The sequence below is a fragment of the Lepus europaeus genome, chromosome X (genome assembly GCF_033115175.1).
Source record: "Lepus europaeus isolate LE1 chromosome X, mLepTim1.pri, whole genome shotgun sequence".
In the NCBI taxonomy this organism is placed as follows: domain Eukaryota; kingdom Metazoa; phylum Chordata; class Mammalia; order Lagomorpha; family Leporidae; genus Lepus; species Lepus europaeus.
Genome location: NC_084850.1, coordinates 19010913 through 19036882, shown reverse-complemented (window position 1 = coordinate 19036882; position 25970 = coordinate 19010913). Strand labels below are relative to the sequence as shown.

At 42.0% G+C, this 25970-nt stretch overlaps 1 protein-coding gene and 1 non-coding gene across 2 annotated transcripts; both read right to left on the bottom strand.

Annotated features, from left to right (window-relative positions):
* Positions 1-18215: 18215 nt before the first annotated feature.
* On the bottom strand, positions 18216-23198 carry RBMX (RNA binding motif protein X-linked). The gene is made up of 9 exons (XM_062182946.1): positions 23058-23198; positions 21811-21938; positions 21513-21619; positions 20834-21005; positions 19991-20143; positions 19645-19759; positions 19432-19557; positions 19260-19342; positions 18216-18629 (listed from the first exon to the last, which is right to left on the bottom strand). The coding sequence occupies exons 2-9, from the start codon at positions 21917-21919 to the stop codon at positions 18319-18321; spliced, it is 1176 nt and encodes a 391-aa protein (XP_062038930.1). The 5' UTR covers positions 21920-21938; positions 23058-23198; the 3' UTR covers positions 18216-18318.
* On the bottom strand, positions 21692-21763 carry LOC133753896 (small nucleolar RNA SNORD61). The gene has a single exon (XR_009865132.1). It is a non-coding gene; the product is annotated as a small nucleolar RNA SNORD61 (small nucleolar RNA).
* Positions 23199-25970: the final 2772 nt, after the last annotated feature.

Sequence of the window (25970 nt, the reverse complement as noted above, 5' to 3'; positions counted from 1 at the left end):
ATGCTCTCCTCTCCATAAGCAACCCCATCAATTTCTATAATCATATTTTTAAAATGCTAAGAACTGGCTGGCGCCGTGGCTCAACAGGCTAATCCTCCTTTTGCGGCGCTGGCACACCGGGTTCTAGTCCCGGTCGGGGCACTGGATTCTGTCCCTCTTCCAGGCCAGCTCTCTGCTATGGCTCAGGAGTGCAGTGGAGGATGGCCCAAGTGCTTGGGCCCTGCACCCCATGGGAGACCAGGATAAGCAACTGGCTCCTGCCTTCAGATCAGCGCAATGCGCCGGCCACAGCGTGCCGGCCGCGGCAGCCATTGGAGGGTGAACCAACGGCAAAAAAAGACCTCTCTCTCTCTCTCTCTCTCTCTCACTGTCCACTCTGCCTGTCAAAAATTAAAAAAAAAATGCTAAGAACTAACCAATTTATATCTCCAACTCAAACACGTCCAGGGAGCTCCAATCATATATGTCCAATTGTACATGTGACATTTCTGTTTGCCTGGCTGACATTCATTTCAAATTTAATGTTTCATAAATTATTATATATATTCATATGCATGCTATGGTTTGCTTTTCCCCTCCAAAACTTATGTTGACATCTAATTGCTACTATGACAGTGTTGAGAGATGGGCCTTTTAAGGGGTCATTACCTTTAATATTAGGTCATGTATGCTCATAAATGGATTCATGCTGTTATTTTAGGAGTTAAGTTAGCTATCACAGGGGTTTGCCTCCCTTTCTTCTTTCTCTCCACCCCCATCCTGGATGCAAGAATGTATGATGCCTTCCACCATGTGCTGACAGAGCAAGAAAGCTCTTACCTGCATCTGGCCCCTTGATCTTGGACTATGCAGGTTCTAAAACTGTGAGCCAAATACATCTCTGTTCTTTATAAATTACCCAGTCTCATGTATTCTGTTAAAGCAGCAGAAAATGGACTAAGCTAATACATGATAGACACTCCAGAATGCTATTTTAAAACACAGTTTTTGAAGCAACACTTCATAGGTTTGAAACCTAAGTCTATCAGTTTATAGGTATATGACCTTGAGCAACTTATTTAATCTATGTGACTCAATTTTCTCATGCATCAAATGAGGAAAATAATAATGTTTACCTTACTGAATTCTTGTTGGGAACAAAATAGTTAATTCAGTTCTTAGAGCAGTGTCTGGCACATAGAAGTGTCCAATAAGTGTTAGATATGATATTAAAAATCAAATTCTTGAGTTTACCATGCATATCTGTTCCTCCACATCTTCTATAAATAGTACCACCATCCTCCGAAGTTGTTCAGCATTAGGAATGAAAAAGAATCGCACTATATATCTTGCATATTTTTAAAAGGGTATATTGTAGATAAATATGGCAATAATTAACAGGTCAAGTGAAATGGACAAGTAACTTGAAAAATACAAACTATGGGAGCCAACACTGTATTCACTTCTGTTAATATATAATTTTAACAAATTACTACAGACTTAGCGACTTGAACAACGTTCACAGAGCAGTTATATAGGTCAGAAGACCAAGTGGCTCTACTGGGTTCTCTGCTCTGAGTTTCTTTTTTTTTTTTTTTAATCTACTCTTTTTTTTATTTCATTTTTTATTTCTGACAGGCAGAGTGGATAGTGAGAGAGAGAGACAGAGAGAAAGGTCTTCCTTTGCCGTTGGTTCACCCTCCAATGTCCACCGCGGCCGGCGCGCTGCAGCCGGCGCACCGCACTGATCTGTTGGCAGGAGCCAGGTGCTTCTCCTGGTCTCCCATGGGGTGCAGGGCCCAAGCACTTGGGCCATCCTCCACTGCCTTCCCGGGCCATAGCAGAGAGCTGGCCTGGAAGAGGGGCAACCGGGACAGGATCCAGCGCCCCAACCGGGACTAGAACCTGGTGTGCTGGCACCTCAAGGCAGAGGATTAGCCTGTTAAGCCATGGCGCCGGCCTGCTCTGAGTTTCTTAAGGGATAAAATCAAAGTGTTGGCTGGGCTGGGCTGGGCTGTTCTCTGGAGTTTCTGGGGGGAAAAATCTGCTTCCCAGCTCACTGGGATTGATAGTAGAATTCTATTCATGTCTTCCTGGCTGCCAGCCACAGGATGCTATGAGCTTCTAGAGCCTGCTTTATTCCTTGACAGATAGCCCCCTTTACCTTCAGGAAAGCAGTATCACATGAAAACCTACTGCTTTAATCTCTCTGACACTGCCTTTTGCTACCAGCTAGAGAAACTGCTACCAGATATTTTTTAAGTGATTATTTTCTTTGAAAGACAAAACAGACCAAGAGACAGAATTCCCATCTACTGGTTCACTCCCTAAATGACAACAATGGCCAAGACTGGGCCAAGCTGAAGTCAGGAGCATTAAACTCAATCCAAATCTCCCACATCATCCTTGAGTCATCATCTGCCGCCTTCCAGGGTTTGCATTAGCAGGAAGCTGTAATTGGGAGCAGAGCTGAGACTTGAACCCACACACTCCAATATGGGATGTGGGTGTCCCAAGTGGTGGCTCAACTGCTACACAAAATACTTGCCCTGCTACCAGTTCTGAAAGAACTTATGTGATTAGCCTGGGCCTACCCAGATGTCTTAGTCTTTTCCTGATGCTATAACAAAATACATTGAACTGGGTAAATTAAAAATCACAGAAATTTATTTCTCAGTTCTGGAAGCTTGGAAGTCCAAGATCAAAATGTCAGCAGGGAGTCAGTGCTAGAGCACTGAAACCTCTTTTTTTATAAGGGCTCTAAATCTCATGACCTAATCATGTCTCAGAGGACCCATCTCTTAATATAAATATACTTCAAAAAGGTTATGAGACAGGGCAGGTGCTTGGCCCAGCAGTTAAAACGCCCACATTCCATACTGGAGTGCCTGGGTTTGGCTCTGGATCCTGAATCCAGCTTCCTGCAGATCCTGGGAGGCAGTGAGGATGGCAAAAGATATTAGACTCCTGCCACCCGTGTTGGAAAACTGTATTGAGTTCCTGGCTCCTGGCTTCAGCCTCGATCATCATGAGCACTTGGAGAGTGAGCCAGAGGATGAAAGCTTTCTGTCTCTGTCTCCTACTACTTCTCAAACTAGAAAAAAATTATTTTTAAAATTTGTGGGGGGACCGGCACTGTAACGCAGCAGGAAAAGCCGCCGCCTGCAGTACCAGCATCCCATGTGGGTTCGAGTCTTAGCTGTTCTACTTCCGATCCAGCTCTCTGCTATGGCTTGAGAAAGTAGTAGAAGATGGCTCAAGTCCTTAGGCCCATGCACCCACATGGGAGACCCCCAAGAAGCTCCTGGCTCCTGGTTTCAGATCAGCCCAGCTCCAGCCACGGCCATTTGGAGTGAACCAGTGGATGAAAGATTTCTCTGTCTCTCTCTCTCTCTGCCTCTGTCTCTCTGTAACTCTGCCTTTCAAATAAATAAATAAATCTTTTTTAAAATTGTGGGAAAATGAATTAAAAATATTTATTTTGTGTGGGAGCTAATTTTTTTTTTTTGACAGGCAGAGTTAGACAGTGAGAGAGAGAGAGAGAGAAAGGTCTTCCTTCCGTTGGTTCACCCCCCAAATGGCTGCTACGGACGGCGCACTGTGCCAATCCGAGGCCAGGAGCCAGGTGCTTCCTCCTGGTCTCCCATGCGAGTGCAGGGCCCAAGCACTTGGGGCATCCTCCACTGCCTTCCTGGGCCACAGCAGAGAGCTGGACTGGAAGAGGAGCAACCAGGACAGAATCTGGCACCCCAACCAGGACTAGAACCCAGGGTGCTGGTGTAGCAGATGGAGGATTAGCCAAGTGAGACACGGCACCAGCTAAAATTTTTAAAAAATCAAAAAACAAAAACAAATGCCTATGACGCCTATGAGTACCAATTTTCCTGCAAATACAGTGTGTTGTCAAGCTTTGTTTTAAATCTTTGTTAAATTGTTAAGAATGATAACCTGGGGGCTGGCACTGTGGCATAGGGGGTTAAGCTGCCATCCATATGGGCGTCAGTTCAAGTCCTGGCTGCTTGCTCCACTTCTGATTCTGCTCCCTGCTTATGTGCTGGGAAAAGCAGTGGAAGATGGCCCAAGTACTTGGGCCCCTGCAACTAAGTGGGAGACCTGGATGAAGCTCCTGGCTCCTGGCTTTGGTCTGGCTCTGCTGTGGCTGTGGCGGCCATTTGGGAATAAAGCAGCATCTCCCTCTATGTAACTCCACCTTTCAAATAAATAAATAAATATTGTGTTAAAAGATTTAAAAGCCAGAGCCGGCACTGTGGTGTAGTGGATACAGCAACCGTCTGTGGTGCTGGCATCCCATATGGGGGCTGGTTCGAGTCCGGCTGCTTCACTTCCAATCCAGCTCTCTGCTACGGCCTGGGAAAGCAGTAGAAGATGGCCCAAGCGTTTGGGCCCCTGCATCCACATGGGAGACCTGGAAGAACTTCCTGGCTCCTGACTTCAGATAGGCCCAGCTCCAGCCGTTTGGGGAGTGAACTAGCAGATGGAAGATCTTTCTCTTTCTCTCTGTCTCCACCTCTCTGTAACTCTGCCTTTCAAATAAATAAATCTTTCTTTTAAAAAATTTTAAAATTCCACTGTTGGTGGGAACGTAAACTAGTAGAGCCATTGTAGAAGACAGTATGGAGATTGCTCAGAAATCTAAAAGTAAATTTACCATATGACCCTACCATCCCACTCAGCATATGAAAGTTATCTGTACCCTCATGTTATTGCAGCTCAATTCACAACAGCTAAGATAAGGAATCAACCCAGATATCCATCAGCTGATGACTGGATAAAGAAATTGTGATACACACACACACACACACATATAGACATAGAGACAGACTTTTTTTTTTTTTTTTTTTTGGACAGGCAGAGTGGACAGTAGAGGGAGACAGAAAGGTCTTCCTTTTTGCCGTTGGTTCACCCTCCAATGGCCGCCGCGGTAGGCGCGCTGCGGCCGGCGCACCGCGCTGTTCCGATGGCAGGAGCCAGGTGCTTCTCCTGGTCTCCCATGGGGTGCAGGGCCCAAGCACTTGGGCCATCTTCCACTGCACTCCCTGGCCACAGCAGAGAGCTGGCCTGGAAGAGGGGCAACCAGGACAGGATTGGTGCCCCGACCGGGACTAGAACCCGGTATGCCGGCGCCACAAGGCAGAGGATTAGCCTGTTAAGCCACGGCGCCAGCCTATATAGACATATAGTATAGACAATTACTCAGCTATAAAAATGAGTGAAATCCTGTCTTTTGCATCAAAATGGATGCTACTGAAAACCATTATGCTTAGTGAAATAAGCCAGTCCCAAAATGACAAGTATCATGTTTTCCCTGATTCATGGTAACTAATACACAGAGTACAAAAAAATGTAATGTATGAGCAAAATTGACATTTTGAGAACTGATTATTGTTTACAGCCTTTGTCTATACTCTTGAGGTACAGTGATTTTTTTTCTAACTACTATTTGTTGAATCCTTTACATAGTGGAGGGTTCAGCTTGTATTATGAAATATACTGTAAATATATCATTGTAGAAATTGAAAGGGAGGAAGAGGAAGGGCGGGAGCATGAATGGAAGGCAGGGTAGGGTAGGAAGTATCATTATGTTCCTAAATATGAAATATGTAAAATTTGTCTACCTTATATAAATTTTTAAAAAATTACAATAACACTATTAAAGCTTTAATGAGCTGTGACTATTTTAAAATTTGCTGTATATGAGTGAAATGGGCATCTTTTCATTTGATTAATGTTTATAGTCCTTGCCTATATTCCCTAAGACCTGGGGTCTTTTTACTGGTTGAACTCTTTATTTAGTGGAGCATAAAGTCTTTGAATATAATGTAAATTAAAAAGATGTTATCTCTAGGCAGGGTTGGGGCAGGAGGAAAGGCATATCATTCATTATATTCTTAGAGTTGTGTCTATGAACTACATTGAATCTGTTAAAAATCAATTAACATTTTAAAAAGAATAAAATTAATTACAATAAAAAAATATGTTACCAGGGCCGCCGCCTGCAGTGCCAGCATCCCATATGGGCACTGGTTCGAGTCCCGGCTGCTCCACTTCCAATCCAGCTCTCCGCTATGGTCTGGGAAAGCAGTGGAAGATGACCCAAGTCCTTGGGCCCCTGCACTCATGTGGGAGACCTGGAAGAAGCTCCTGGATCCTGGCTTCAGATTGACTTAGCTCCAGCCATTGCAGCCATCTGAGGAGTGAACTGGAGGATATCAGTCCTCTCTCTCTCTCTCTCTCTCTCCCTCTCTCTGCCTCTCTGCAACTCTGCCTTTCAAATAAATAAAAAAGAAATATTACCTCAAAATAAAAATCCTGGGAGCTGGCATTGTGGTGTAGTGGGATAAGTCACCACCTGCAGTACCAGCATACAATATGGGCACTAGTTCAAGTCCCAGCTGCTCCACTTCCAATCCATCTCCCTGCTAATGTGCCTGGGAAAGCAGTGAAGGATAGCCCAAGTGCTTGGGGCCTTGCACCCACGTGGGAGACCCAGAAGAAGCTCCTGGCTCATGGCTTCAGCCTGGTCCAGCCCTGGTTGTTGTGGCCATTTGGGGAGTGAACCAGTGGATGAAAGACTCTCTCTCCCTCTCTGTAACTCTTTCAAATAGATAAATATTTTTAAAAATAAAAAAACTAAATTTTAAAATATATTAATTTTGGTGAAATATATATTTTTCATAATGTGCACTTCCCATGAACTTTGTGAAGACAATTCATATGCACCAAAATGAACTTACTTTCAATTTAATTTTCTACTTTTTGAAGTACCCTTGTACTGTTGCACTGAGGATTAAGTTAACATAAATTTTGGAGAGGACACAAATATTCATACCATGGCACCAGATAATCTTTCTTTTGAGTAATTCAAAGATTGGTAACTTTAATTATATCTTGAAATCCCTTTTAGCATGTCTATCAGTCAGCTTTTCATTACCACAATGAATGCCTGACACAGACTAATTATAAAGAAAAAGGAGGTCATTTAACTCACAGTTTTGGAGGTTACAAGTCCCAAGTGCATAGCACAGGCTCGGTGAGGGCTCTTTCTTAGCTGCATCATCTCATTTCAGAGAGTAGCAGCAGGACTGCAAGCAATCCTGTTAAAGTATCTAGGTAGATGTTAGCCTAGCTGTGTAAGATGGGCCAAAAATGCAGTTTTTAAAGAAAATAAATTTATGTACAACGGAATGAAGAAATGAACCCTAAAAGCAGACCAGCAATTATACCCAAAGTAACTGCTCTTATTCTCTAACCCTGTTAGATGGGTTTCAGCCCTTTCCCTGGGGGTAGCTCCAGGAAATGCCCCTGTCCTGCATCAAGGGGACTAGTAGGTCTGACAACACTGCACTGATAAGGTCTAGGGAGGATTTTCTGGAACTCCCCATCCAGAAACCCCCACCCAGAATTTCCCAGAAGGGGTTGGGGAGGAGAAATGGGAAACCCATATTCATGTCCATAAAAACTATAGTTTGAATGCACACTGGACTCTCAGTTCTTTCCTGAGATGTCTGTCCATCTGATGTATTACTTGTCTTCAATAAACTTTGCTTCATTATTCACTTGCCTTTCCGTGTCCTTGCCTTCATAGTTTGTCATTTACAACATAACAAATAGGAAGAACAGATAGGAAGAGCTACCCACTCCTGCTTTAATCACATCTCAAGCCAGAAACCAGTGTGGCAGGGGTGGGGGTGGGGGTGGGAAGGAAGGTCCATGCATGCATTTAGAACAACCCTCTCAAGAGAAGTCAAGAATTGAGAGAACTACCAAGGTCGGGGTGGGGGCAGGAGATCACATATAACCTACCTCAAGGCCCCAGTGATCTAAGGATTTCCCATGAGGTACCCCTTCTTCAAGGTCCACGCATCTCCCAGTACTGCCACTGGGGATCAAGCCTCTAATCACAATGGACCCCTGTGGGACACCCAAATTGTAGCATCAAGTTAACATAACATAATCAGCTATATGACATAGCATACTCACAGTTCATTTATTTCAAAATGCTTTAAATCTTGTTTTAGTTTTTTTTATTTTAAAGGCAGAGAGATGGAGAGAAAATCTCCCATTCACTCCCCAAAACACAACAGCCAGGTCTCTGAAATGGGTGGCAGGACCCAAGTACATGAGTCACTATTGTAGCCTCTGAGTGTACTCAGTAGGAAGCTGTGATCAGGAGCAGAGCTGGGTCTCTTGAACCCAAGCACAATATAAGATACAGGCATTCCAAGTAGTGTCTTAACTACTGTGTCAAATGCCTGCTCCATCATATTCAGTTCTAAGGATAAGGGAGGGAAATTTGGGGGCTATTTCAGAAACCTGCCTGCAAGAGATAAAAAACCAGAAACTTGAAGAGAACTATATCTATTCCAAATATTAAATTTGCAACATAGAAATGTCTCCCCCTGACAAAGAAAACTCCAGGCCTAGATGATAACTAGTGAATTCTCCAAGACATTTAGGCAGACAATTCCAGTCCTAAATAAGCCCTTTGAGAAAACAAAGGAAACAGTTCCAAATCCAATGCATGAGGTCAGCATTATCTCTTAAAAAAAAATAAGAGTGGCTCTCCGTAACTTTACCTTTCAAATACATAAATAAATCTTAAAATAAGAGTGGATCTTCTGTATTATTTTATTGATTTGAGAGGCAAGTGCTTGGGAGCCATGAACCCAACCCAGGACTCCCACATGGGTGGCAGGGACCCAACTATCTGAGCCACCACTGTTGCTTCCCAGGGTGAAGCTGGAATTGGGAGTAGATCTGGGACTCAATTCTAGGTACTCTGATAAGGCACCCAAATGAAGCCTTAACTGCTGCACCCAATGTCCACTGACAGCACTGCTCTTTACATCAGTTATTGGTATACTGCTTCTCAGTTCCAAATTCACTCATTTTGCTGGCCCTATGAAAATGAATCTGGTCCCTTTAAATATTTTCTTTTGCCAGTTCGCATGACGCTAGATTTTGTCAGCAAAGGGTATTGGTGAGACATTGCTAAGAGGAAGGGGGTTGTTTCCTGGTTCCAGCAGCCTTGCTTGGCAGGTTCTTGCAACATGTGTTTCTCCAGTATGGGTAGCTTCTTGCTACTTTAGGTCAGCTCCTGCAGTGGGTGTGGACTTTCCAGCCTCAGGCCCTGCAGCACTTGTGACTTTCCCAGAAACCATCTCATGGCTAAGTAGCTCTGGTGAGACACCTCCCTATATGATAAGGTTTCTCGAGCACCCTAGCGGATAGATTTACAGCAAGTTCTGCCAGGGTGGCACCATAGTGACTTCTCTACCACCCATACCTCTCCAACAAGCTCCGAATTTTGACCCTGGAGTCAGGGGAAGGGGGAAGATTTTTCTTTGGGTCCTTCTATCACAGCCCTGGACAGGTCTCCCTTGTATACTCCATCACAACACTAGCAGCAGTGGTTATATTATCAGTTGCTGTCTCTGCTATCCTATTATATCTGATATTTCCACAAGAGCTCTTCAAAAGTTCATGGAAAACATACATTATCTTTTAACTACACTGTTCCACAAATTATTTGAAGTGCCCTCATTTTCTTTGGAGTTGGCTTTACTTTATTTGAAAGGAAGATCTCTCTTCCATCTGCTGGTTCATTCCTCAAATGCTAGCCACAGGGGGAACTGGACAAGCCTGAAACTAGAAGCTGGGGATTCAATCCAGGTAGCCCACAAGGGTGTCACAGGTGCAAGTAATTGAGTCATCATTTGTTTTCAAGGTGCACATTAGCAAGAAGCTAGTTTGAAAGCAGAACCAGGACTTGAATTCAGGCAAACATGGGATGTGGACATTAAAAGGGGCAGTTTAACCACCGCTCCAATTGTTTGTCCCCCCTTTTCTTCTTCCATTGTTACTCCTACCAATTAAATATTTTTAAATAATTATTTATTTGAAAAACAATGTGACATAGAAAGACGGAGAGACAGAGAAGAGAGATCTTCCATCCACTGGTTCCATCCACTCCCCACATGCCTGCAGTGGCCAGGTGATGCAGCAGCCAGGAGCCAGGCACTTCAGCTGTCTCCCATGTGAGTGGCAGACCCAAGTACTTGGGCCAACAAATATTGCCACCTAGGCACGTTAGCAGGAAGCTGGATCAGAAGCGAGGTAGCTAGGATTTGAACCAAATACTCCAATATGGGATGTTACCCCCAAAATAATTTGTTATGCCAAACCTTCCCTGCTCAAAATACTGTTTGGTTTCTCTCTCCTGATAAAGTTCAAAATGTTACTGAAACAGTACATACAGAAAATCATGAGAGCAGTATCAACAGATAAACTTGGAAAAATAGAATTTGAGGGGACAGTGTGGTGGCACAGCAAGATAATCCACCACCTGCAACACTGGCAACCTCTAAGTGCTGATTCAAGTCCCAGCTGTTCCATTTCCCATCTACCTTACTGCTAACATGCCTGGAAAAGCAGATGTCATCAAGTACTTAGGTCCCCGTCATCCATGTGGGAGACCTGGTTAAGAGTTCCTGACTCTTGCCTTCAGCTTGGCCCAGCCCTGGTTGTTCTAGCCATTTGGGAAGTAAACCAGTGGATGGAAGATCTCTCCCTCTCTGCAAATCTATTTTGAAATCAATAAAAACACAATCTTAATATATGGAATTTCAGGTCTAGCACTATGGCCTAGTGGGTAAAGCCATCACCTACAGTGCTGGCATCTCCTGTGGGCACCAGTTCATGTCCCAGTTGCTCCATTTCCAACCCAGCTCTCTGCTATGGCCTGAGAAAGCACATGTCCCCAAGTCTTTGGGCCCCTGCACCTGGCTTGGGTAACCAGTAGAAGATGCCCCAATTGCTTGGGTTCCTGCCATCCATGTGGGAGGCCCAGAAGCAGCTCTGGCTCAGGCCTGGCTCAGATCTGGCCCAGCTTTGGCCATTGGGGAAGATCTCTGACTTTGAAATAAATCTTTTTAAGAGATTAGATTGCAAGACAACAAAAAGGTAAACTATTTTTTAAAAATATTAATGAACTACACATTTGTGCTATGGGTGAATCAGTAATGAAACAGTTCATAAAGAAAAGGATGAGATACAGAACACCATGTCATTTGTATAAACTAAACACATGCATATAAAGCATCAAAACATTTAATTTAAAAAAAGGATATACATTGAATGCATTAAAACAGTTGCCAGTATGTGTGGAGAGGGGCAAATGAATAGGGATAAAGTGAAAATGAGGCTTCTGTGTGAACTAATCACAACAGTGCACCAAAAAAATTGAGTCTGACTCAGGAGAAAAAGGAAGAAACTTGGCTCAGAATAAGAACGTTCAGTCCTTGACAAGATGCTGATCTAACAACATAAGGTACTGGCTCGCTTCCCCAGTTCCAGCCCTGAAGATGACAGAGGAAATTTAACAGATAATAACAAAGTCTAATACACTCATGCAGGGCTTAGCACATGTCAGGCACTGTTAACTCACTTAATCTTCCTAGTTGATGCCTAAAGATAACCGGTACTATTCACACTTGACAGATAAGAACACAAGGGCAGAGAGGTTAAGTAACTTGCCTTAAGTCACAAAAGTGATAATGCTGAAACTCACATTTGAACTCATGTTTCTGTAGCACTGAGAAACATCCTCAGAAACAGGAGAGGGTAAAGTCTGGAGTTTAGGAGGAGACAGCCTAAAGTGGAAGCGGCTGCACACTATGGACAGAGTACAGGTTTGAGGAGAAATTTCCAATTGTGCTTTCTCCCTGCCTCCCCTCCTAACAATGCTTTGAAATCATTCCCTAGCTCCTCACAATAGCAAGGTAGAGAACAGTACTGCCAAGCACGCAGCAGGAGGGTCACACTGAAACAAGTGGAGCCCTGTTGAATTGAAGAGCATATTACACATACAGGCCACCCTAGAAACCATAATCCTATCATTTGAGCCACTAAAATGTGTCCTCAAGGCAAGAATTTTGCCAAGGTTTCCTCATGGAATCTGATTAGCCCAAGAGGAAAAAGCTAAAGAAATTGACATCAGGGGTTCTCCTACAAACTGCATTCACAGTGAAGCTTAAAGTCAGCATACAAACATGTTAATTCCCCACTCTTTGTAAGCAGAGTCAAAAAGTTCCAGTAATTTCAGCAAAGTTCTTATTAACAACTAGAAAACCTAGTGGCACAGCAGGTGTTATAGTGTACCAGTCACCACTTGGAACCCTATATCCCTTATCAGAGTGCTGGTTCAGGTTCAAGCCACACTGCACATCTAATTCAGCTTCCTACTAATGTTCCTGGGAGGCAGTAGATGATGACCCAAGTGTTTGGGCCTCTGCCACCCATGTGGGAGACCTAGATGGAGTTCTGGGCTCTAGGCTTCAGCCTGGCCCAGCCCTGGCTATTGTGGGCATTTGGGGAGTGAATCAGAAGATGGAAGACCTGATTTCTCTGGGTCACTCCTCTTCCAAGCAGATGAAAAACAAAGCAAACATTTAAAAGAAAAAAAAAAAAAGGTAGTATTAACTTTGGGGAGGAAAAAACAATAAAAAACTAAGGGAAAAAAACATGGGAACTTAAGCCATGTCTCCCAGATGGGTGATAGGAACCCAAATCACTTAAGCCATCAGCACTGCCTCCTGGATTCCTCTATAAGCAGGTAGCTGTAATCAGAAGCTATGGCTGGGATTCAAACCCAAACACCCCAATAAGAAACAGATGAGTATCCTTATTTGAAGAAGTGAATTCCAACTCCTACCTCACACCATAAGATTTATTCAAAACACATTATAGCCCTAACATAAAAGTTGAAACTGCTAAGCTTGTACAAGATAAGAAAACCAATGGCAAATAGGTAGTTTTGATAGGCTGCACAAAATAAGAACCATTGAAATTTTTTATGATTTGCTTATGAAGAAAATAGGTAAGGTACTAAGGGAAGATATCCACAACACATGTATCTGACAACTTGTATCCAGAGTACATTAAAAAATTCTGTAACGTTTAAAAAACAGGCAATCCCATAAATGGCTAAAAAGCACATGCCAAATAGCCCAAGAGGCAATGCAATGCATTAGACTGAACCCTGGAACACAAAAGCAGCAGTAGGAAACTTATGAAATGTGCATAAAGTCTGGAGTTTAGTTAATAGTAACATACCAATGTTAACCTTAGTTTTGACAAATATACCAGTTATATAATATACTAAAATTAGGAGAAACAGAATGATGCATACATGCAACTATTGCAACTCTTCTGAAAATTTAAAATTATCCTAAAATAAAGTTTCTTAAAAGAAGTGTTAAGCATCCTTAGTCATCAGGGAAATGCAAATTAAAATCACAATATTCTATACCACCCACTAGAACAGTTAAAACTAAGCACATCAAAATCAGCAAATGCTGAGAAGGATGCTGTGGAGCAAGCAAAATTCTCAAATTGCTGATAAGGACATAAAATGGTAGAACCACTTTGGGGAAACTACTTGGCAATTTCTTAAAAAACTAAACATAAACACAAACATATCTATCCTTCCACACAACCATGTCAATTCCACCCCAAAATATTTATTCAAAAGAAATATACACATCTAAGATTTGCACAGGAGTATTCATGGTAGCATTATTCATATAGCCAAACCTATAAACAGCCCATCAATAGAATAAATTAACAGTTCACACACCAGAATTCAAGAGAGACAACAGAAGCTAAAGTATATCAACATAGGCTGAAACTCTATGGCTGGAGAGTAAGCTACTTAGAAGGGACACAGGAACTTTCTGGAGGGATAGAAAAATGCTTAGAACAAGATAGCCTAAGACATCAATCTGCACACTTGTGGTCCCTGCATTTAATTGTAAATTGTTTGTAAAAATGAAAGCACTACTCATCACTGTTCCTTTAAACTCAAGCCATAACACATGAACCAGAAAGCCTAATTAAGCACCTAGAATGAAGGCCGTGGAATAACCTGAATTCAAGTATGCTGCTAGGAATTTAAACTACTCTGGAAAAATCATGTAGCAATGTGCACAAAAAAATGGATGGGATGAATATGAGATTTCCCTGGAACTACTAGTGTAGAGCTGACTTTTTAGAATAAGGGGGCTTCAAAACAGTCACAGAAAAATTTGCATTAATTCCATTTTCCCATGAACTTTTTGAAGCTCTCCGCTACCTTAATCCCCAGCTGCATTTTAGGCACAAATGATCCATTACAGTAGGTAAGGCACAAAAAAACAGAAGCACAATATCATGTGCTCTCAGAGAAACAGCATCTTTAGTAAGATTCTGTCTGAAGTGGGCCTCAATTTTCCCCAAGAACTAAGCAGAAAAATAGATGCTCTGGTACATTATTGGTGCTTAAGCCACTAGTTTAAGTGCAATTGCTTCCCTTTTTAGGGGGAGAATTAAATGAGACCACCTGAATTACCATTTCTACCTGATGCGCACTCGAGTAAGGTAGGCCACCTAGTCACCAAGGGCAGAGCACCTTAGTTATCTTATATGTCCCTCCTGCAAAAAATCAAGTGTCATCAGTGCATCAGAACTGTTTGGGGCAAGAGGGGACTTGGGAAAAAACTTGAGAAAATAATGAACCCATTGCCACAAAGATGCAGGTTAAAATTTTATTGTTTCGATACAAAACATTCCAAAAAGTGATCTATGAATACCTATGATTTATGTGCAACTACCAGTTAAACAAAACATTTCTCTATCATTCCAATTTTTTTTTTACAAACAGTATACAACCAGAAGAACCAATACCAGTTTCTTTTTCCAGTGGGAGAATCAAACCTGCTGGGTTGATTTGTCAAACAGGTATGTCTGTCTAGTCACTTATAAGCATACTCCTTAAGTTTGAAGTTAGTACTGATATCTACAATTAATCTCTATATTCTACACTATTTTCATGAATCTAAAAATCCCGAGAACCAAACAGTCCTCTCAAAAGTATTAAGTAATCAGGTTAGGGAAGGATTGAGCTATGATAGCTATGTAAGGGCAACTATTTAGTCATGTCCCCATGGCCTGTGATTAGAAAGAATGTCAGATGAGGGTTAAAGTTTTGGAATTTTTCTACAATTTTTTGTAAGTGCTAAACCTGATAGTAGTGCTGTAACTACTATGCCAAAAACAATTCAGAAGTCGAGTTGGTTCCTCTTAACCCACCAACTCAAATTTGTTCCCTCTTGAGAACATTAGTATTTATACCGTTGGTTATAACTTCCAAAGCAATAAACTAACAAAGTTGTGTCATGATTTATTTCCATGACTGGGAGCTGGGGTAAAGTAGGCTTATGAAACAACACAGTAAAAAGCCAAGGCTCAATTTTGTTTCCAGTTTCAAGTGTGCTTGAGATAATCTCAGCACTGTTGCCAGTTCTATCTTTCTGGATGTTAGTTGTTAACAACTAAATGCTGCTTTTGGATAAGCTAACACCAAAAAATGTTTCACTTGCTTTATGCCTATCATTTCTCTAATTCAGTTTTCTGATATTCAGTGTTAAGTTCTAAATTGCAGACTTGCCCCCCATGACTTAAAGAAAATGAAAGCCAAAGCTTTAAAATCTACATCATCAAGTACCACAAGAACTTCCTGACTGCCTCTCCACTTACCAATTTCCTTAACTGTTTCCCTTTCTCCACTTGGCCAATTACTTACTTTAAGTAACTACCATGCCCTAGTTAAGAGTGTTAATCAACACTGATGCCTTCTTCAGATCCACAAGAACCCTAGAAGGCAAAATCTATTGCCTGCACCAAACCAACTGTGATGTGATGGGCACTGCTTATGCGACTGTAGTGACTTATCGACAATCAGCGTTCTTCTGCTTCAACAACTCTGTAAAATAAAAAGCATGAGTTCAAGCTAATGGTGTAACAGGACAAAGCACTCAGCTCCCTAGCTGAAAAAGCAACTAAAGATGTGTGAAAGAATTAACTCGTTAAGCTCCAAAGGCAGTCATCAATACTCATTAAAATTACTGTAAGCATCAGTTCGATAAAATTGCCATCATTACACCGATAAAATGTTGTTACTAGGAATAGCTCTCCACTTTAGTCAATTTGTATTGTGGCTGTGCAAATCAACAGGCACTGGGTAACTGAAAAATCTGTCTTTTTGTGAAATGCATGTGATCAAGCTTAGACACAAAGCGAAACATTAATCACAGAGCTCCTGTCAATAATGCCTGCATATGAAGAAGCATTGCCGAACTTTATTGATTCAATGGGCCCCACAGATGGAAAACAGAGTACCTATGTTACTCTACCTTCTAAATGCATACACCAAGTGAAGCTCTAAATATCACATCCTCCTTTCCAGAAATCAGGTATTATCCTTTTACAGATCAAGTAAGGATCAGAAATTAAAACTGCCATCATAGAGTGGCAAAGCTAGACTAAACTTTTACAGGTTGCTTTGAAAACTCACCTTAGCATTTGATTTCTCTTCCTGTCAGCTTTATCTGCTATGAATACATCAGCACTCCATGACCATATTGACCATAAATCCTCAACCTGCAAAAATTAGATAGATGAAAACTAGTTATCTCTCTTAAGGAAAGTTCTTAAAAACTTGCCTATTATCTGCCCTCTTTTCCAGAAAGAAAAGGCAAGTTCAGACTTGCAGCTTAATGTATTTCATGTTCTACTACTTTTCTTAAGTGGTGGAAGATTCACTGGCTTGGAATGGACTGGAATGGCTTAAATGGTTAAGTTGCATGGCTTATGGATTCTCATTCTGTTCCAATGGTGCACTGCCACGTTAAATCCATAAGTTGAACGGACAAAACTTATTTGAAGGAATAAGTGTAGTATAAGGATTTTTAGTTGGAGGTCTTCAAGTTTACTATATTCAAGAGCATCTTTTTCAACTTCATGGCTGGACCTGGGTCATGCTGCCTCAGGTTTCGCTTTAAAGACCACTTGCAATAGATTTTCTCCATACAGTGTAGTTTCATAGAACTAAAAACAAGTCAGGCATCCAACTAAATGTCAAAGTTTGCAATGGCTTACAGGGGTAGAGAGGGGGACCCCAAACTTAAGCCATTTCCTATATTGACTAAAAGACTAATTTGAAAAAAAAAATGTTAAAACATATGAAGCATGTTTAAAGGTCTTCATCAAAAAATAGACTAAAAAAATAAAAAATAAAAAGATACCCCCTCCCAAGCCCCAGATTGCTATTGGTACACAACAGCTGTTTTATTAAGGCCTTTAAGTGTCACACATGCTTTAGAAAAAAAAAAAAATCCAAGTGTTGAATTCTGAGAACTTCTAACAGGCTATTGAACATTTGCTTTTTCCAAAGGTTTTTAATCTAGAAGGCATTTCCATTGCCATGAAGTACAGTATGTTTCACTGTACTATGAGGAAGGTAAGTGTTCAATTTCGACTTAGACGGAAAAACTAGTTTGCTTTGCTTACCATCTTTGCTGTTTCACAGGCATTTGGTGCTTTATATCTGATGTGGAATGCTGATAGATTCACTTTTTAGAAGTCATAAGCCTTTAGGAAGTTGGAGATAACTTCATTGCTTATCTATTTTCTCCTTTGCAATCAAGCTGTTCCTTTAAAAGTGAGACACTACAGAGTTGCAAAAATTTGAAACAGTAAGAGCAAGCATCGTTTGCAGCTTCATGGTTGGTTTTGGCCAAACTTTTTATTTAGTATTCTGTAGTTGTTTAACACACACTTAAATGGTCTTATTGGGGGAGGGGGAAGGGGAGGTTCTTGCAGATTCCCAAGGAAATGTCAGAAAGGCAAAATATGGCCAGCATTATCCATTTGCTTTCTTTGGGTTTACTGGGTGAATAGCACTTTCTTTACATAGGCATCTGATCTCAGGTTTTTCATACTGAGAACATTTGAGATTTCAGTTTGAAGAAATCCTGAAATCCTAAGAGTAGCATACCCCGACCACCCTCTAATAGCTAGCTTGTTGGTATGGGTAGAATGAGTCATTTCTCAATGGACATCAATGGATAACTAGGTGGCTAGATGTTTGTGGAAGGTCTTAGAATTGCTTGCCTCATTTACTGGGAAAAAAAAAATCAGATAGGTTGTGGCCTTTCAGGGAAACTTTTACTTGGAAAATTACAACACTAATACAACAAGTCAAGTCTTACACATTTAACATTTGCTTGTTGAAAGCAATGTCATAAAATCAAATAAAATTAAACATGGTTTACTTTTTTCCTCACAAGAACATAAAAATTATGGAGGGGGAACTTAACAGGAAACTTAAAAAAAAAAAGTAACACAATTTTTCCTTTTAGTAGTCCTTGGGTAGTTATGACAGAATAGTTTCCACTTTGTTTGTTTCTTTGAACAGGGATTTTGGTCCAGTTTTGTTTGTTTCTAGTATCTGCTTCTGCCTCCCCCTCTATCAGATCGGTTTCCTCCACGGCCACCACCTCTTGGTGCTCCGCGGCTTGAACTGCTGTAGGAATCACGTGGAGGAGGGTACCCCCTTTCCATAGAAGGAGGAAGCCCTCTTTCTTGTCTGCCAACCCGATCGCGACCACTTGAGTAGAGATCACTTCGGCTGCTTGAGTAACTGTCTCGACTTCCACCATATCCGTCACGTGAGCTGCTGTAATCATCATAGCGACTGCTTCCACCATAAGATGGCGGGGGCCCTCGTGTAGGTGGAGCACTACGTGAGTTACCTGCAGGGTCAATGGTCAGGTAATATGGCAACACTATAAATTGTATATATACAACATTTAAATTTGAATTTACAGAATTCTTGTATTAAAAGTTTACTTTGTCTACTGGGAGGTTTTAAACTCTGCCATTGCTGGCCATAACAGGGATTTGCTCATCTGCTGAGATACGGAAATGGATTGATTTTAATGTTTGTTTGAAAAGACTGAAGACGGTGTGTATTTCAAGAGGATATTCCAGAGAGCTTGTTATTTTATAGTAGACACTCAGCCACTTTCCAGTGATAAGTTGCAATTTTTGAACTGTAGACTTTCCTTCATATTGCAATGGTAAACATTTGATCTTGTTAATAAAATTTTTAAATTGTATTTTCACTGTTGGGGGAAAACACATAAGGCTGCCAATTTAAGCAAGCAAAATCCCCTCCAAAGCAAGCAAACAGCCTCAAAAAAAAAAAACTTAGAAAAAACAAAAGCCCCTCACAAAACTAGGAAAAGCCCAGCTGATAATGTTACCCCTTTAAGAGCAAGCAAACGTCCCTTTAAAAGCAAGCACCACACAGCCTAATAAACTGGCTCATGAACCTAAAACTCAAGCTGGTGACATTAAAGACCCTTAACCAGGTATCTTACCATAACTCTCATAGGAATCTCGGTAGGAACCTCCACTTGGATGATCTGAATAGTCCCGATCACGACCATATCCATCTCTATCACTAAATCAAAGAGAAAATGCTCAAGTCCCAGAATATCAATGATTATAGCATTTTTCTTAAATAATCAAGCTGCACAGGCAGTCACTTACCTATAGCCTCTTGATGGATAGTCATCACGTGAACTGGAATGACCATAATCACGGTAGGTATAGTCTCTTGGTGGTGGTGCATAATCTCTTGTATCACGAGAACTCGGGTAATCTCTGCTTGAATAGCTATAGAAACAAAAGTAATTTGGTTCATGCTCTTAATAAGCTCTCCTTCAAACAATTATTAATGAAGAAGCTGCAAAGTTCTGTTACCTGTCTTTAGTTGAGTATCCATCATCTCTTGGGGACAAATAAACATCTCTGCGAGAGGGCAGGGGTTCCCTCCGAGGTGGGCCTCCGTAACTGTCTCTTCCACGTGATACAGGGGCTTAAGGAAAAACAACCATTTTTAAAATAAAGCTAATTGTGAGTTTACATTCAGGTTGTGAAAAGGATTGGTTCAAACATAGCATGTAGCTAGATTCAAGAAATTTTCTACCTTCTATTTAGGTATTCATTAATTTTATACATGTAAGTCACCTGGAGTCCCTAAGTCAAATGTAAGCATCCTCAACTGTTTAATGGAGGTAGCACAGACTGTTATTCATGGAGCATTTACCTCTTCCTCCCATTCCACTGCTGCTGCGAACTGGTCCTGAAGGGGCTGATCTTTTAGGAGGAGGACCCCCACTTCGTGGTGGTGGTCCTCTTTTTACTGGAAGAGGTCCCCTGGAAGAACTCATGTTAAAATTCATGGAATAGCCACCATCATCTACATTAGAATAAAAGAAACAATATGTTAGCATTCATAAGAAACAAGAAAAAACTGTTTTCTTGCTTCATCAAGAATATGATAATTTTTGTTTAGTTATGGGAGTCTAGCTCCATTTTTCAGTTCTAAGACCTGAATATGAGAAGTCACATAGACTGGGAAAAATAGAGAAACAGTAGTCTTAAAAAAAAAGTCCCAGCTGTTCCTCTTCCAATACAGCTCTCTGCTATGGCCTGGGAAAGCAGTACAAGATGGCCCAAGTCCTTGGGTCCCTGCACCCACGTGGTAGACCCAGAAGAAGCTCCTGGCTTTGGAGCTCTCTGGCCATTGTGGCCATCTGGGGAGTGAACCAGACAGAAGACCCCTGTCTCTCTGCCTCTGCCTCTCTATAACTCTGCTTTTCAAATAAATAAATCTTTAAAAAAAAGTACTTCAAAGAAAAATACAAATGGTTTCACTCTCATATGCCCAATGCCTATCAAAAAGAAAATGGTACTTTGGTTTTTCCTAGAATGAATCACCTAGTCTATGCTTCACCACTTAAATTAACACTAACTTGGGATGCTTTCCATGTTTTCTTTTAACTAGTTCAGTAGATGAACAAGTGTTCTCAATCTCAAAATCTGGAGCTTTTAAACAAGGACTTGGCCAAAGCTAACACACCAAGCCCCATATTCCACTAGTCATTACCCATGTGCCCTCCACGTGAGGGAGGTCCTCGAGTTCCTCCACTTCCTCCTCTTCCTCCCCGAAGACCTCTTGGTGGGCCTCTGCTTCGTGGAGGTGGAGGTGGTCCACGCCTACCACTTTCAAATGACGGCTTGGTAGCCTGTTCCACCTTGATGGCTTTCCCATCCAAGGACTTTAAAAAAAAAAAATAAAAAAAAAATTCCAATTAACTGAATTATACCAAGATTTTACAAGAACTTGCAGATCCACTATGCACTTACAAAGGACAGAAAGATCCTTCAAAACACAGTAATAGGTATGTTACACCCACCAATTAGTCTACAAAAAACACAATATTACTATTAATGGGACCTTTTTCATTTACTTAAAACATCTATTCAAAGAATGATATGATATGAACCAAAGAATAAGGTAGATCCTCCAAAGTGGCGCTTAGTAAACATAAAACAAAATCAAGTGGGTTATTAGCTTGTCAAAAACTAATAACCAAAGTTACCCAACTATGGTTTATGGATCCCAAAATAGTTCTATACTGAGAATAGAACTCAAAGCTTTGGCTACAAAATGTGGTGAATTACAGAATACAGACTCAAAATTTTAAAAGCTTCCCTGGACCAAATCTGGATAAGTGCTATTTTATGCATCAGGAAACACAGTATCATCCATTGTGCAGTCTCACCTTTCCATTCATGTCTCTGGCAGCATCCTTAGCATCTGCTGGGCTTTCAAAGGTGACAAAAGCAAAACCTCTTGATTTGTTGGTTTCACGGTCTTTCATCAAGAGTACTGAAAATTAGTTTTCAAAGAAAGTGTTACTCTAGGTTCCAATAAAATGACAAAAGTAAATCTGTAAAGAGAAAGCTCAGAACTTCTTAGAGGACAAAATAATTTATCATGTCAAATGATCAATGCAATTAAATTCATCATAGCTTATCTTTTAATGTCAATAGTCCAGCATATACTTTCAGATAACTCACCCTCCACTATTCGTCCATATTTGCCAAATACTGCTTCAAGGGCTTTCTCATTTGTTTCTGTATTAAGCCCACCAATGAAGAGCTTTCCTGGGCGATCTGCTTCAACCATTTTTTTTACCCCAGTGAATCTGTTGAAAACCAAAAAGTGTTACCCCCTGGAAACAGTTCAAGTTAATGGGACACATTTGGTGTGGCATATTTTGTTTTACCTTAAATAAATTATTCCTTATTAACCGAAGACATTGAGAACAATCTTTCTGGCATCAAACACAGCAGGAATCCAATTTCAGTTAAGCAGTTCAGTAACAGCGCAATTTACATCAGACCAGTTAAAAGGGGCCAACTTTTAACTTTCAACATTACCCTTAATCCTTCTTGGCTGTTCTGCATCAATTAACAGCTACTCAGCATTTGAAAAAGCAAATTATTGTTTTAATCCTAGGTTTTAATTAACCTTTAAAGATTCAATTACTTATCTCAATCTTATCCCCCAGAATGGATTTTAAGACTACCGGACCATTCAAGGTCACAAGCCAGACCGAGGACCTTAACGCCAAGTCCTTTTCCAAGGGACTCGTCTTTCTCATTAGGATTCTAAGTCTAAGCAGAAATCTTAAGTTTGAGACAAGTTATCCTTTACCAGGCCCCGCCCCGCCGAAAAGGCTCCTATGCAACTAAAATAAAGTGTCAACATCGTTTGGCATTAAGTAACGGGCCATGGAAGCGCACACTGCAACACCCATCACTCCACGACTGCAGCAGAAGCTAATTAAAACTCGTCATTAAAACCGCGTGCAAAAGACAAAATGGCGACACTTGGATTCAGCCCAGAACAACCGACACCAGTCAGGGTACTAACTTTTACCATCGGCACTGGCTGGGCAATTCAAAGGATTTCCTGTCTAGGGCCGCCAATGGACAAGGAGCCCACACAGGAGTCCACATGCTCGTCATGAGCGCCAGCACCATCCCAATGCAGGTACCGCGGTGGCTCGTCCCGCCCCAGCCCGACAAAGCCCCGACCTCCGCCCCCACTCCTGCAGGCGACGACCAAACTTTCTCAAGAGCCACACAATGAAACGCGCCTGCCGTTTCCCTTCGCTTGCACCTTCCCGGCTTTATTTAAATAGGTCGGCACCTTTGGGTTCTTAAAATGGCGCCCGCCACCCTCATCCCCAGGGAGATAATCCCAAGTTCTAACGTGGCAAGAGCGTGCGGAAAACAGGCTGCGGAAAGCCTTCACGTACCGCAGGGGTGACGACGGTCCTAAGCTCCTTCGAGCTCGCCGGCAAGGAATGCCCAGCAGCTCAACTCGAGTGAAAGCCGCACGCCCGAGCCCACAACCGGGAAGCTGACTGCACTACTGCGCAACGAGGGCGAACAAAGGAGACAGCAAACTTTATACTGCCCGGGAACGAGGCTGAAGGACCCGGATGGAAACGAAGCTTAGAATTTGAAACGCGAAGGGAGGGGGGAGCGGTTCCCAGCCCCTCCACTGGCTGTCTCTCCTGTCATTCACTCTTAGCCCCGCCCCACCCCCCGGGCCCTCGGCGTTCTGGCCCGCGCCCGTTTCTAACCGTTTTCCCTCCCCCACCCGTTTTCCCCAAACGCGCGTTTTTCTTTCTGCTGAAATGGTGCACAGGCTTCATTTAATAAAGAACTGAAATTTAGTGACCGGCCCAATGGGCTGGATACGGTACAAAATTTTACTTTTACTTTCCTATTAACTCTTAATTCTCAGAATAACGTGATGAGGGTGCATACTCCTACTATGCCAATTTTGCAGAAATGGAAAACAATAGGTAAAAAAATGTTTCCCAACATTGTCTTAAACAAGAATGTTTAATGAAGGAAGGAAATTCGGATAAATAGATGTCAGGTGAGGAGGAAAAAACCATACAAAACAGCAAACAGTTCCTATAGAACAATTACTGAGCACAATACTAAATAAATGGCAGACTGAACTAGGCCATGAAAATACAATCCAGAGCAATTGAGACAAGGGCGAAGTGCCTGAGATTGCCAGATTTAGCAAATATTGTTTTTTAGTATAAGTATGTCCCAAATATCGTATATAAAAATTGTTGTGTATCTGAAAGTCAAATTTAATGAGGCAGACCGTGTTTTACCTGCCTGTGCTACTAATGGGGGAGGGGAGATTGCAAAATGATTTTAAAATTTAATTCCTTTTAAATTAAAGGACGAAGTTAAATGCAATTAACAAGTACAATAATTGCACCCTATGGTTGATGTCAGGAAAGAAGTGAACTACATGCTTTAGTGGACAGTATTAGGGAGACTGAATTTGACTGAGACCTCAAGCAAGGTCTATCTGAAGCAGTGACTTTAGAAATCAGAGCTGAAGGGAGGAAAAGAAAAGGGTTATGGGAGGAGCTGAGGGAAAATCCTGAAAGGAAAATACTTTCAGGAAAAGAAGAGACCATTAAGCACCAGGTGGGGCGGGGGAGGGGAGAGCTTGATATGCATGTATCTAGGGACACAAAGGGGGGCAAGAGTTCAGGCATTTAAGGGCTATGAAATGAAGAGCCAAAGAGGCAGGGCCTTTGAACCCATTAAAAGACTGGGGAGCCGTAAGTATAGAAATACATACCAACAGGGCTGTGGGAGCAGGCGGGGGGTGGGGTGGGGGTGGGGGGGAAGGTTTGGATTAGCATGCCAACAGCAGATAGGGGGAGGAAGGAACCATTGCTAAATGTATATACCAGGTAGCCTGGATAGCGTTTATTCATGATTCAGATGGTGCTACGGTCTGGATGTTTGTGTCCTCCTAAAATTTATGTGTTGAAATCTTAACTCCGGGGCCTGGCGCTGTGGCACAGTGGGTTAAAGCCCTGGCCTGAAGCGCCAGCATCCCATATGGACGCCAGTTCTAGTCCCAGCTGTTCCTCTTCTGATCCAGCTCTCTGCTATGGCCTCGGAAAGCAGTTAAAGATGGCCCAAGTCCTTGGGCCCCTGCACCCACGTGGGAGACCAGGAGGAGGCTCCTGGCTCCTGGCTTCAGATCGGCGCAGCTCCAGCCATTGAGGCCATCTGGGGAGTGAACCAGTTGGATGGCTCTACCTCTCTCTGTAACTCTGTCTTTCAAATAAATAAAATAAATCTTAAAAAAAAATTTAACTCTGAATATAATGACCTTTGGGAGGCAATTGGGTCGGGAGAACAGAGGCCCCATGAATGGGATTTATGCTTTTATATTTATTAATTTATAATTTATAGCGATATGGGGGGACAGACAGAGATGTTTCATCCACTGGTTCACTCCTGAAAGAGCCACAGTGGCCGCAATGGAGCTTCTGGTTCTCCCACATGGGTGCAGGGGTTTAAGTACTTGGGTGATCTGGTTTCTCAGGCGAATTAGCAGGGAACTGGATCAGAAATGGGGCAGCCAGAATTCAAACTGGCACCATATGGTATGCCGGTTGCAGGGAGAGGCTTAACCTCCAATGCCACAATGCCAGCCTTGATTTGTGCCTTTATAAAGGCTCCTTTCAGTATGTGGAGGGCAAGTGAGAAGGTCCCATCTACAAACCAGGAAACTGGTGGTGATGGGTCCTTACAAGACACCAAAACTGCCAGTACCTTGAGCTTTCAGACCTGTAAGAAATAAATTTCTGTTGTTCATAAGCTAGCTGGTTTATGGTATTTTTATCACAGTCTTAATGAACTAAGAGATGGGGAAGGGCTGGGGAGGCATTTAGTAAACAGGAAATCATTATGGATGACTCTAAGTATCTGATATTAACAGGGAAGATGGTGATGGTCATTTACCAAAATGGTTGCAGAGAAGCAAGATTGGAATGTCAGGGCTGGAAAATCTGATGTTAGGAGCAGAGATGTGTGCTAAAAGGCCACCTTAGCGGTGGTAATAAAAGCCATAAGCATGGATAAAACCACCAGAGTACAGTGGAAAAAGAAAAGGTCCAAAATCACACAATATGGTTAAGACGAACTAGAAGGAAATATGCTAAGACGTTACTCGTTCATTTTGGGGTGGGTAAGGAAATTTATGAACACTGGTCAATTTTCTCCTTTATAGTTTAATCCTACTGTCCATGGAGAATTAAGGTATATGCCAGGCAGCTAGTAGTAAATAATGCTCAGGTCATGGATTAAAGCCCCCAAGGCGCCTTGGAACCAGC